The sequence below is a fragment of the Culex quinquefasciatus genome, chromosome 2, assembly GCF_015732765.1.
Source record: "Culex quinquefasciatus strain JHB chromosome 2, VPISU_Cqui_1.0_pri_paternal, whole genome shotgun sequence".
NCBI lineage: Eukaryota > Metazoa > Arthropoda > Insecta > Diptera > Culicidae > Culex > Culex quinquefasciatus.
This window is the reverse complement of record NC_051862.1, coordinates 42414700-42429154: the sequence shown is the minus strand read 5'-3', so window position 1 is coordinate 42429154 and position 14455 is coordinate 42414700. Positions and strand designations below refer to the sequence as shown.

The following is a 14455-nucleotide window of genomic DNA, read 5'->3' as shown; positions in this document are numbered from 1 at the left end:
AAACTTCACAGAAGCTTGACAGAAAGTTTAACTCCATGTTGCACTTTTAATTTCTCGATAGAATTCCTTCCCAACCCTTCATTTCCCAGCAGAGTGCGAAAATATTTCACTGTATTGGCTATTTTTTTATGTGTTCTCACTATTCATTTTTGCGACTGTCCGTGAGCTTAATCATGCAGCTGCATTTTTCCGACAATTTAAAATTTATTTTTATCGTTTATAACATAAATGTTGAAGCTGAGCTGTGGGGGTATTTTTTCAACAAGGATTTCAAATCCAGAGTTTTTTTTAAATGGCCTTCAACATATCGAGAAATTTAAAGTGCAACATGGAGTTAAACTTTATGTCAAAGCTGCTGTGAAGTTTACCATGACAGCTGCGAAAGTTTCACTCCATGTTACCGGCTCACATCTCTCTTTTTAATTTCTCGATTAAACAAAATAATTTATAGGACCTCTAAAAAAATCTAGAAAATTCATTTAATGAGCACATTTTGTCTACCAATCATAGTTCTACCAAGGATTTTTAAATCAGCACGTTTTCACCGTTGGTTTAATATTAGGTAGCTCTAAATAGGTAGAACTAAATTTAGCGCATTTCTGGTTGCTTAAAATTCAGATGAATTAAACTCCAAATACACACTCCTAGTTTAGCCGAGCAATAAAAATGATGGAACCTTTAAAAAATGACGATTACTCTAAACATGTGGTATTACAGCTCACAGTGGTTCATGAAAATGGCAATTGTGAGCATATGCTTCAGCATCACTCACTGAGAGACGTTTTTTGGTCTAGAATAATTTCAAATGCAGTGTCATGTTTCCCAGAGGTGTACAAATGGAGTGAAAAGTGCCTCTACTGGGTCAACGATGAAGGTACACATTTTTTTTTAGAAAACAGCACCGATTTGAAATATTTGGCTTGCTTTGTAGCACCCAAGATGCTCCATTTTGTTCTTCGACCCAACAGGGCACAGCAACTACCAGCGAAAGTTTTATTCAGCGAAGAGAAGAAATTAGATAAGGATGGTTAAAGGAAATAAACAAAATAAAATGAAGGTTGCAATTTTAAATAAAGTTGCAAAGTTTTCTATAGAACGCCAAGAACATCCTTAACGATATAAGTATGAGTATATATAATGTGATAATAAAGACATTTTGTGTAAACTTGTTCTCTTATAAAAGGTCAGATAAAACCAACTGTTGTCGAACGAACGGGATCACTTAAGTTTGACACCCCTTTTACACGGAGTTCACACACACTACCAAACGTTTGTTTTGATAGTGTGCGTGAGCGCCGTGTAAAAAGTGACAGTTCGTTACTTTTTGGTTTGACTTTGACCAACCAACGGGGTACAAAAAGTGACCAATCACCGGGGGTTGAGTGTATATTGGAACTGAACGAATTCTCAACTTAACGGTGAATATTTTACAAATCTTGCATTATTTAATAGGAAATAAGGCAACATCTTGCGTTAAACTTAGAGCGTCCAATTTCCCGGGATTACAAAATTCCCGGGAAACGGGAAATTTTCAACAAATTTCCCTGGAAATCCCGGGAATTCCCGGGAAATTTTAAATTAATCGAAAATTATGCTGAACCTGGTTCTGATTGATATTTTGCACTTTTTTGTAAATTTCCAACTTAAATGGTCTAAATAAGTGAGAGGATCAATTAATACCTTGACTGTAAACAAAAATATATAACTTCATGAAAATACATAAATTTTCTAAATTAATATGCTGTCTTTCCAATCGTACAAAATATCAAACAAGTATTTTTTTATAGGAAATATTATTTTTTAAATCACAGTGTTTGGACAGTAAATAAAATTAACCCATGCTCCAAAACCACAAAATTGCTTCCAAATTTGTCTCTGTGACCAGTTTGAGAGAATATAACAAAGAATAATATTGATTGTTAAGTCTAAATGAAAAAATAATGCAGAAAATATGATTTTCATGACAAATATCTTTCCTGAAAAAATCTTAGTGAAAATCTTACTAAAAATATACCTTTTCACTTGAAATGCCATTTTTATGCAATTACAACCCAAAGTTTTCAAATATTCTGTGCAAGTTTTTGAAATAGGTTTGCTTTTTTTTGGTACCTTATTATACGAAGTAGTTTTTCATGATTTTTTGTATGATTCAGCCTAATAAATGACTCCGTTAATAAATGACTCCGTTAATTAGTTAATTAGTTTCATATTTAAACCTCTTACGCCCTTGGTAGCTCTACTGCCCATAATTGAAAATTTGGATATTTTCTGAGAAAATGGGTTTATGTGTTCACCGTATTTTCAATTCTTTTTTCGGATCGACAGCCAAAAATAAACTGTTTTAGTTAAATTCAAGTTTCAGAAGATGCGTTGGATCATCCCCTACTATTTTATTCAATTTGCACCTAATGTGGTCATTGTAAACAAAAACGTACACAAATATCAATTTTGATCTTGGCGGGAAGGGCTACTATATTTTCAAATGATATAACATCAGTATATAGTATAATAACAGTATATTTTCATTCCAAAAAATCGTAATTTTTGTTGCCCAAAAAATAAACAAGATTTATTTAAAAATCCTTGACATGAAAATTTCAGACGAACTGATAAGTTCAACAATTCAACAGTAAATTGAATTGAATAAAATAAAATCTAGTTCTTTCATATTTTTTTATGAAAATTAAAAAAATGTGCCAAAAAGTTAAAAAAAATTATACTTTTGCTTGAATTATGGGAAATATTTTTTTTTGTGAAATCCCGGGAATTCCCGGAACGGGAAATTGGACGCTCTGGTTAAAGATGTGAGCCGGTAACATGGAGTAAAACCAGGGGGGCGACATCTGTATCTCAACACAGGCAATTGCAGCGCAGCCATCATCAATTATCAATTTCGGCTCCACAGCCGTCAACTTCGGCACCGAAACAAAAGACCTGTCATTAACGACACCAACACAAAGCCAATTTGGGAACCAAAACAAACGTGATTTGATTTCGCTCGAGGAAGGTTAAGTGTGATTATTTCTGCTAATGAAATAGTGTTTTAACAGTTTGAACTGATTTTTCTTTGAACTTTTCAATGTCTCACAAAAAAACCGGCGGCGAAGTAAGCTGCGATGGAAAATGTACGTTGTGTTTGATTATTGCAACCATAGAAATGGTGCATTTATTTCCTGGTGTCTTATTCGGAATGTTCGTTTTTTTTTCTAGAGCTGCAAATTGAAGACGACCCGGAAAAGTTGCTACGCAGTTACTAAGAACGGAAAGCTCACGAAGTGGACAACAAACAGGAGGAACTTTCACCGGGATCTCACGTGCGCCGGATTGAGCTGGCCAAAGTCACACACTAGGGCAATGTGCGTTAACCACGTCGATGGTACAAGAAACGTCCACTTCGGACGAAGACGACCTGGATCGAACCGGGAACTTTGAGAAGCGCCGCCAGCGACAGCAAACCATCGGCATCGACAAGCATCGGCCAAAGTGCATAACTAATAAAATCTCATCCGGCATGATTCGGAGTTGCTTGAAAAGCAACGTTTTTTAAGTTAATTAATGACAGTAAAATAAGAAAACTAAGCATTTAATAGCTGGGTGTTTAATAACAAAGTTACAACGAAAATAAAACAGAACTTAAAGTCCTTCGAAGATGATCAGCTTGGTCAGTTGGGGTCGATTGCTGGGCTTGAATTTGATCATTGCAGGGACGTAGCTGCCGATCCGTGTGTGCAAATATTCGGTAACGACAACGAGCACTGCATGGTCCCGGCAACTCTGATGATCGGATAAATCATCGAAAGTCGAAGCTAGTAAAGTCGACTGCGACACCATTTCTTCGTACAACTCTTCGATATCAGCGTTGTGTTTGTGATTTGTCAACTCCTGGAAGAAAAGTTGTTTAAAGTTAGTTATTCGAACTTAGTTAGTTAGCTTCGAACAAATTCGATCACGCTTAAAGTTGACCGCTGATAGGACGTTTGGATGATAGTTTTCGGCCGCGAGGATAGCTTCAAACCACTGAGCTTGGCGAATTTCGTCAACAGGAACCAATGTTGCGTGATTCCTACGGGAATTTGGTGAAAATCCGTGGTACAGAACGGTACGATGCACTTCATTGTAGCTAAAAACGACCGAACAATCAATCTAAACAACGAGTCGAAAAAGCAAGGAAGATTTGTTTTTGTTTTCGAGCGCAACGTGTCTGCGTATGTGCGCGTGTGTGTGTTAACACAGTGTGCGTTGTCAAATCAATCTCTGCCTCCTAGATGGCCGCCGGTTAGCATCCCCCTGAGTAAAACTTTCCCAGCTGACATAGAAAACTTCACAAAAGCTTGACAGAAAGTTTAACTCCATATTGCACTTTTAATTTTTCGATAGGCCTAGGATAGCATATCTACAAAATTTCATTGAAATCGGAGAGGGTCGGGTACAAAAGTACCAGAAAAATTCCTGATTTGAGCTAAAATTGCTCATATAGTGATTATTTTATTTTCCAATTTACTTTTTCTGGGTTCAGAACTCTGAACCATCATTGTCAGTTATTGCCCCAAAAATGGAGAACTCCATCAGGACGTGTAATCATTCGAAATTCACAGTGAATGGCAACGATGGCAACTGAGCGCTTCGTGCGCCTTCACTCCGACCAACTGATTTTGACAGGTTTTTATTCGTTCGTTCACAGACGAAAGAATGAGCGCTTCGCAAAGTCACTCACACAGTCAGTTGACTCTCACCAGAACCGAAATTCCGATCACCTTCCCCATGACTGCAGGCTCAAATGTTTGCTGTCAGCCCGCTGCACCAGAAGAGCAAACAAGAGAGAAAGAGTATGTGGCTTCGGGTCGGGCGGCTGTTTGAGTGTTGAGCTCGGTTTTCGTTCGTTTCAACTTCGTGTGCGTTCACTGACGATCGCTCCGTAATGACGATCATAGAAGGCGCTGTGCGTGAGCATTCAAATTGTCGTCGTCGATGATTAATAATGTAGACTGAATGCACTTACAGTGCATTAAAAATTGCTCAAATTCCTGAACTACGGAAATTGAAAAAGGCAGGAATAAATGTAAATGTATCTATCCAAATAAAAAAAAATTAACAAAGTTCAAAACAAAACCTTAAAATGCACCAATAATTGAATCGTAAATTCACACTGAACACGTGCCACCAATTAAAGATGTCTCTCCAACAAGTAAATTAACACGTGGGCGTCGTCGTCGTCGCAATCAATTAACGTTACATCCAACAACTGACCATCTTTCCCCCGCTCCGTATTCTCATTCCAGACAAAAGTCTCGGCGACACGAGCGACATCATCAGCGACTCTTCCGGCGTCGGAACCAACTCGGATTCGGCGGCCTGCTCGATTGGCCACCCGAGCACCACCGTCGTCTGCATGGAGGGCTACGAGGCGGGCCTTTCCGGCCACATCCAGATCCAGCCCGGGGACGTGATCGAGGTGGTCGGCTCGACGGATTGCGGCCTGCTGGAGGGCTTTGTCCGTGGGACCAACAAGACCGGGTTCTTCCCGGCGCACTGCGTCCAGGAGGTCCAGTTCCGGCAGAAGAGCATCGTCAACGTGTCGACGTCGGCGCCAATGCACCATCATTACGTGATTAACATGGGCGGTGGCGGCGGCAGCGGAGAGGGCTCGGAACAGGGTCAAGGACAGGGCCATGGACAGCAGCAGCAGCAGGGGCAGTACAACAGTCAGACGGCGCCGCGGACGAAAAAGGCGTAAGATATTCCCAAATCTTCAAGAAAAGAACGCAACATTAAAATTCTTGTAATTTCAGGACCACCGGAGAACCGCGGACCGTGGTGCTGCACCGGGCCAAGCGTGGCTTTGGGTTTATCCTGCGCGGGGCCAAGGCGTCGTCCCCGTTGATGCAGCTGAAGCCGTCGGCGCGCTGTCCGGCGCTGCAGTATCTGGACGATGTCGACCCGGGCGGGGTGGCCGACATGGCCGGGCTGAAGCCGGGCGATTTCTTGCTTGCCGTGAGTAGAAAATTTTGATTTGATTGTCTTTTTTAAATTGCTGATTTTCATAAATTGTTGCAATATCCAATTTTTTAAAAAGCTAAGAATAACAAGAATTTTGAAATACTTTAAACTCATACCAAATTGTAGTTCTTTGCGTATGCCCAAAGAAGCCATTTTGCCCATGTCAGTTTTATACAAAGAATTTACAAAAATGTTATGTGAAAATTTAAAAAAAAAACTGTATCTTTTATTTAAAGGAATTTTTTGATTGATTTGGTGTCTTTGGAAAAGTTTCAGGATGAGGCTACATCGAAAAAAAATGACACTTGAATTTTCTTTGCTGATTTTTAAAATTATTTTTTGTTACTTAAAAAATAATTTTCAAAAATTACTATTATTATTTCAAATTGGAGGACATAAAATATCATTTTTTCATAATATTTCTGAAAAGACAAAAAGTGATTTAAAAAAACAAGAAAAAATTAAAATTGTATACTTTTTTCAATTTAAAATTAAATTTGCAATAAAAAAAACTTAAGTGAAATAAAAAAAAGGAAAAGTTATATTTTTCTCAGTTTTGCCCGATTAGTCCTAGTTTTTTGACCACCTATCTAGATTTTTAAGCGAAGATGGCGTTACGAATGGTGCACGCCCGAATTGGGTACTAAAATGAAGCTTAGATTGCTGATATTATTGTTTACAGCGATAAAGCTTATTTTTCTGAGTACCGTAATCTGGGGTGAATCGGGACTACAGTCTGAATAGGGACAGCAGTTTTTAGAGCACTTAAAGCTTTAAAATTTGAAAATGGATGTACACATTTTGTTGACCTGAGTCTGTTCTAACCGAAACCAAAAAGAAAAATCCAAATATTGTGCTCCAACATGGTTAAAACTGCTGTCCCAATTCGCCCCATAAGTCCCGATTGACCCCAGTTTACGGTACAATGACCCTTTGTACGACCACAAAGAGTTTAAAATGGATTTTTAAATCAATTTTGAAAAATTAACCTCGCGGTCCTTCTTGACAGAAAAGCTCCTACTTGACAGCTCGTTCCAAGGGGACCATAGTTGATCCATCGAAAAAATGTTGTCTAGTCAAAAAAATTGTTTTGCATTAAAATGAAAAAAAGTGATCAGAAATGGTTTTTAATCGTGTTTTTTACCGTTGTACATTAAAATTGGCATAGGGCTTTAGCTGGGTGATGAATAGAGAGAATGCGTAACGTGATTTTAGAATGATCCCACTTTGTTTACATCTACAAATTAGGAGGCTGTTCAAGCACAAGCATGACTTTTTTCTTGCTGGTTATTCAGCTGTTTAATAATCAGTAGTATGTGTTTTATTTCGTCTAGTTTTTGACATTTTTTGCTAGAAAATTTTCGCGTTTCGATCGGTTAGAAGAGATTTTTTTTACGGGTGACGAAGAACTGTGACGAGAGTGTCATTCTGCGATGTCGAAGATAAATTCCCTGACTGATTTTGGAATCCTGCAGCTCTTCCTGGTCCAGCGAAAAAAACATCGCTACTTCTAGCGAAGCTGATCCAACAAGCAGAGAGAATTTTAACTAAACCAGGTTTTCAAACGGAATCAAACAATAAAGACAGCTTCTGGGTGGATACAACGGCATCGACTCCATAAACAACTTCCATTCAAAATTATAAAAAATGACGATCTCGCCTTCAACTTTCTTAAGATTTCTTGACTTCAACTCCAGGTCCTAAAAGCCACAAATTTTTCATAAAAAAAAACAATTTTTAATGATCGATAACAATACTCTCTTCTTTTGGCGAATAGTAAATTGGTTCCACTTTGACAATTCAAAATTGAGGCCGTTTTGCGAACCACTATTCATCCACCACCCAGGTTGGTATCACTGCGTGATTTTGACAATTCGGGCGTGCACCATTCGTAACGCCATCTTCGCTTAAAAATCTGGATATATCTCAGGAACTAACGGTCCGATTTTCAATATTAAAAATTAAAACTTAATGAAATTGTCAGCTCTTTTTCAATACAAATAATTTGGTTCATTTAGAAACAAGAATAACTTTTAGCAAACTTAGTTTCGAAATTTTTAAATGCTGAGTAGATTTAAAAATTTCGAAGCCAGATCATTTTCACAAAATTTACACATTAAGAGGCTATATCTCGGGAACCAGCCGAGCAATTAAAAAGAATTTTATAGGAAATTTTCTCAGCTTTTCGAAAATATATTTTGCATGAAAACTTTTCCTTCGTGACATAATTTTTAGTTGCAAAATTTTTAACAGTTTTGTGTTCTTTGAATGGCCTTTTTGAGCTAAATTTTGACTGATTTTAGCGTGACGTACTTTATGGATGAAGCCTATGGGGACTTGTATGGAAACAATAATAATGTGCAATGCTAATAAACTAATGCAATTAAGGCTTTTCTTGACACAGGGAATGCATGGACAAAGTTTCATCCAAATAAAAAAAAATATCGAGAATAAAAATGCGAGCTGTTCTTAACGATTTGGCAATCTTTTGGGGGCTTGACAAACAAAATATGAATATGCAAATGTATTGTATCCTGAAAAGAGATTTTCTGATCGATAGGGTGTCTTCGGCAAAGTTGTAGGTTATGATTAGGACTTTTCAGAAAAAATAGGTATACGGAGAAAAATGGGGTTCCCCACGTTTCTTCCTTACCTGAAGATTCAGAAGAAAACATTTGAAAATACCTAAAATCTGGTCTGAACAAATATAAAAAATAATTTTTTAACGCCAAATTATATTTTCAGTTCAAAAGTACCGTAAAACGGGGTGACTTTGATAGCCGGGGTGACTTTGATAGGTTTGCGATTTTTCTGCAAAATGAAGAGTACAATTAAAATACGCAAGGAATGGCTTAGAAACATACTGACCATGGTAGAGAAGTGTTCAAAGTACCTCAAGAAGAATTTTTCATAAAATTTTGACAAGTTTAAAAAGTTAGTTAACTATAGTTAAGAAAATGTTGATAAAAGTCATTATATTAAACTTCTCAAAGTGTCATGATTTTCTCAATGAACATGATTTTTAATCGGAAAACGGAATGCATTTTCGGATTCTTTGGACAATTTTCCACTAGGAGAAGGTTAAAAAAGTTTGTAAATAATAAATAATATGTGTTTTTGAAACACAATTAAAAAAAATCTCCAAATTTATAGGCAATTTCAGTTGAACAAATTTCATGTAAAATGTGAAAACTTGTGATTCGTGCTTCGAATTCATTATGCAATAATGCAATATAAATCGATAATTTTATAAACAAAACTAGTTTTAACAAATTTTAGGCAAAATTCCAACTATTTAAATATTTTACCTAAAGTTTATATGTATTTTGCTAAAAAGCTTATACACTTAGTAAACTAAATATAAACATTGTTTTTTTTTTTCTTAAAAACTATATCAGCTACCTTAGTGATGGTACATTTAGCGTACAAATAAAGTTTGAACATCTTAAATATGATTTTAACAAGAAAAACTATGACTATCAAAGTCACCCCGGAATTAAAACTAAGAATTTTTAACGTAACTATTTTTCTAAACATTATTGAAAAAACTTTTTTTCCGAAAAAGTGCATGGACTTTGTGTGGTCTACCCCAGTACATGTTTTAAAAATAATAATCTTGAGAAAAACCTTACCTGTTGGAAAATATTCTAAAAACAAATTGAAATCCTATCAAAGTCACCCCGGTTTACGGTACTTTCCATTGTATTTTGTTTGAGCAGAATTTATTACTGTAAAGTACTTTCATTTTTTTGGTAAAATGTATCGTTTTCAAATTATAGCTACTTTTAAGTATACAATTTCGTTTTTTATTGCGGTTTTTTGAAAAATATTGTAATTTTAAAATCAAGCCTAACATTTGCAACAGGTCTAAATACAGATATTTTTCCTTATTTCATTCAAGATTAAAAAATTAGCTAGAGTTTCAATTTTTACATTGAAAATCTGGAAAAATAGTTTCCGAGATTCTGTCTGTCAAAAATTACAAATAAATTAGGTGACAAATGAAAAAAAATAATTTTCATCAATTCGAATTCTTTGTGAGGCTGTATCTCAGGAACTAATTGCCCGATGTTCAAAGTTCAAGAGAAAAAATGTAGGAAATTGTGTATGCTTTTCAAAAATTTTTTTTTGACGGGCTTTTTTTTCAAGAATTTCTTTTTTAAATCAAAAACCAATCAAAAAAGCTTTATTGGTTTCGACAAGATCTGGCGCTTTGACTTTGAAGATTAAATGGGATTTAACCCGTAAAATCGGTGCGTTTTGGTTTTTGCCAGTTTTGAGCCCTTTAACAATTTTTGCTTTTTCAAAAAAAAAACTCACGAGCTCATTGTCCGTGTTCCAGGGAACAACTTTGCCGAAGATTGCGAAAAGATTCATCAAATATTAAAAATGTTACCGAATTTATAATACCGCCGCTGAAAACATCTTCAAGCACTTCTGGCAACCATCAGCTTGCTTGATTGCATGAGCGTCGCGACGCCTTCCCTGAATCTTTTCTGCCGTAGTAGCAAGTGCTGCCAGAAGAGAATGAAGAAAAAGTTAATGTTTTCAGTGGTGGTTTTATAAAAACTTCGGAATGCAGGGACAAAGTATCCAAATCAAAAAATTCAAAGAAAAATTAATTTGCAAAAGCCTAGAGAACTACTTGTATGTTTTGAATATAACAATTGTTTTTTTTTTTTATTTCCTCAGATCAACAACGAAGACGTCACGTGTGCCTCGCACGAGCACGTGGTCGACCTGATCCGCAACTCGGGCTCGCTCGTGTCGATGACGGTGGTGACGCTGCCGCACAATCTGGTCAACTCGATGCTGGACGCGGCCACGGCCATGTCCAGCACTCACCAGCAGGCGGACACCGGCAGTCAGCACTCGAGCGGATCCGGCATGAGTACGCCCGTTTCCTGCTCGGCCGCGGCAGCTCGCCAGTGTTCGACGCTGCCCCGGCGGATGAACGGGGGGCCGGCGAGTTTGGCGGGCTGCAAGATGCCGGCGCCGATGCCACCGCGGCGAGATCCAAAGACAACCCTTAGCGTAGGACGAGCACGTGCCAAATCGATGGTCGCCGGGTTGGAGGGTGGCGGCGAGAAGGACGATGATGAGGGGATGGGATCGGGCCATGGCAAGTCAACGTCGGTGGAATCGCTGCACCAGCAGTTGTTGCTGCAGCAACAGTCGCAGTCGGCGATCAGCACTCCGACGCAGGGCGGTCCGGGGACGCCGGTGCAACCGCGGACGGCGAGCATCAAGTCACGGCCAACGTCTAGTCGAATAACGGCCGCCGAGTTGGAGGAGCTGTTCCAGCGGCAGCAGGGCGTGGACGCGAATCGATGTTCGATGCTGATGTCCAGCTCACGGTTCCAGAGTGGGTTCGATAGTGGTGCGGCTACGCCGCCGACTTCCCCCCAGAAGGGACCAATCGTGTACGCGAGCGTGGCCGAAATGAAGCGCAAAAAGTCGTCCAAGATTGGCACGCTCAAGGGCCGACCCATTCCGATTCCGCAGGTCGGAGCCGATCTGAAGCGCATCTTCCACAGCACGCCGGATCTCGCGGGGATCTCGACCGGATCGATGGCCTCGGAGCTCAACAGCAGCGCCGGAACGTTGACGCCGTCGGCCAGCTGGTTCAACACCGTCGGCCACAAGGGCCACCGATCTCAAGACGACATGTACAGCCTTCATATGTCGCTGCAAAGACTGAACCTTCCCCCGCCGAACCATCCGCCACCGCCACCGCCCGTCGGCCAGGTCGTCAAGGTGGAAATCTCCCGCGGGTCCGAGTACGAATGTCTCACCGCGCTTCAGAAGCACATCCAGGCCAAGGCCAAACAGCAGCAGTCCAAAATGCTCGACTCCGAAGTCATGTCCAGCTTCAAGCCGGCCTCGAACGCCAAACTGTACGCGTCCCCGCAGGACATCCGGAACGTGGGCTACCGGACGACAAGCGTCACTTCGGCAACCAGCAGCAGCAGTAGTGGAAACAGCAGCAACAGCGGAAACAGCAGTACCACCACAGAGGTAAGCCCCGAATACCCCCTTCCGAAAACCCACACTTATCCAAAACCCCCGTTCAAACAGGTCCGCAAATCGTCCTCAATCCGATCGACCGCGTCGAGCACGACGACCAGTGGCAGCGCCATCAACGTCACAACGGTCACGATTGGCGGCGGCGGCGGAGCCGCGACAGCGACCATCACCAACTCCACCAACAACAATTCCGGAGGCGGCGGCAGCAATCCGTACGCCCAACCGGGCCGACCCGCGGTCATGCAACAGGCTGCACAACCCCAGCAGCAGCAGCAGTACAAAAATCCACCCGGGGCGCCACCCCTTCCGGATCCGGACTACAGCTTGAGCGACGAGTCGGACACCGAAGAGGACAACTCGGTGCGGATGGTGCGGGCGAACCTGAAGAAGGTCAACGGGGCGGATGGGGCGACGGGGACGACGAATAGCGGCGGAGGGAAAGGGACAACCGTTAATCCGGGTATGGCGGCTGAGACGAGCGGAAACAGCAACACAAGGTGAGAAAAAGAGATTGTTTTATAGTTTTGTAGAATTTGTATAATAATTCAAGCAAAATAATGTAAAATGGCCGAAGCCGAAGTGAAACTGCTCACGTCAGTTAATGTTTATATTAGAAACGAGCAGGATAAACTCTTTGTTTACACTTCGGCTTCGGCCCTATTACAATGTTTTGCTAAAATTTGGTAATTTTTTATATCGAGAAAATCCGAAAATATGAATAAAAAAATTCAGGGCAAAAATTATTTTCAGATTTTAGGAGCAGAAAGTATCACAACATTCATAAAACATCATTGCAGTGACACGACTGCCAAAAGTTAGCAAAATGGCTGGGAAATAGAGAAAATATTCTGTTTCATAATACAGAGATTCCACGTTTTTCGTAACAAAAAAAATTGATTCCCGTATAAAAATTGATGCAAAAGTACCATGCTTGTCCATAGAAAATAATTTCCCGTACATTTTGCTGGAGACGCAACGGTACCTTATGGCAAGGACCCAAACAAGAAATTGTTTTAGCCACTCCCAGGCTATTTCTCCTAAACACGGGAAAACTAAACATTTCTAAAAAAAACTTGGCCATAAAGGAGATTTAAGACTATGACAAACAAATAAACAAATTCGCACTTTTTCTTGTTTGACAATGTGAGAAACTCGCAAACATTTCTGCAAACAAATGCAGGCAAACTGTAAAAAAAAGTGCGAGTTTGTTGGTTTGTCATAGTCTAATACCTCCTTAAGAAGGTCAAATAAAAATGTGTACCATCCTTTCTCAACATTGATGAACAAACTTTAGAATATAGCTTTTTTTCAAATCAACATTATTTTTTTTTTTCAATTGGTTACTTCAAGTAATTATTTAAAAAAAGATTTATTCAGCAATTCCTTACGAAATCAGCATTATTTGAAAAAAGTTGGACTGAGGGTTCCTTGGCCGAAATAATTCGATCCGTATTTTTTTGTTTGGCTCTTAGGGTGACCTACTCAGAAAAAAATTTGAATTTTGAAAGGTTGAAAATTTAGTTGATTGAATATTACATATTTTTTGAGTAATTTTACCTAAAAAATGTGTAAAAATGTGAACCTTGTAAAACTGATGAAAATTCCCAGGTTCTGGTGTAACATCACACATTTTTTTTTTAACACAAAATCTGTCACCATTCCCTGATGAATATTACCATAATTTTTTTCGGTGTACGCCGTATTAGGGTGGTCCGAAAAATTGCCATTTCAATCGATTTGCGCAAAAATCATACATTTCAAAATAATCATAATCATTCGGGCAATTTTAACTATCTTAGACGCAAATGAAAGCTAATTGAATTGATTAAGCTTTCAGAGAAAAACAACTTGGAGTTTCAAAAATCTAGTCTTATATTTTAAAAGGTCGTATGAAAATTTGAAACACGGTTTTGGAGATTTCGGGACCAAAAAATAAAAAAAAACTGGGGTTTTTGACGCGCGAGAAAATGACGAAAACGGAAAAATAAGTGATGACAGATAATTTTTTAAGCACCAAAAGTTGCGTTTTTCAATTACAAAAATTTGCGTCCAAGAGAAGAGCTAAATTCGGTTGCAATGGCGCAGAGCTTTGATTTTTTTAAGTGTGGTTTTATTTTTTTTTTTCAATTCCATGTTTTTATTTAATTTAAAATCTTGACTTGTATTTGTGTTGGATTAATGGATTTTAAAGTTAAAAAGTAGGAAAAAGCTAATAAGTTCTTTTCAATTTAAAAAAAGGCTGTTGCAAACATATTTCAAAGTCAATTTGCCTCATACTCAAATTTTCTTATGCGCCAGTCAAACGATGGCAATATTTTAACAGATTTTCACAACATATCATCTTTTGGTTTGAAACACACAAAGCTTCACAAAATACCATATTAATAAAAATACTGCAATTTTCACAAATTTCATAATGGGTGCAAAATAA

The 14455-nt window shown here is 38.9% G+C and overlaps 1 protein-coding gene across 14 annotated transcripts in view; it reads left to right on the top strand.

The window, feature by feature from the left end:
• LOC6042198 (SH3 and multiple ankyrin repeat domains protein 1) overlaps window positions 1-14455 on the top strand; it is a 254779-nt gene that overhangs the window by 235444 nt on the left and 4880 nt on the right. For all 14 annotated transcript variants that reach the window (XM_038255171.1, XM_038255169.1, XM_038255170.1 and 11 more), the window contains 4 exons: window positions 5280-5730; window positions 5790-5991; window positions 10690-12015; window positions 12076-12521. In XM_038255171.1, the coding sequence (XP_038111099.1) occupies window positions 5280-5730; window positions 5790-5991; window positions 10690-12015; window positions 12076-12521 (2425 nt within the window). The remainder of the gene's footprint in view (window positions 1-5279; window positions 5731-5789; window positions 5992-10689; window positions 12016-12075; window positions 12522-14455) is intronic.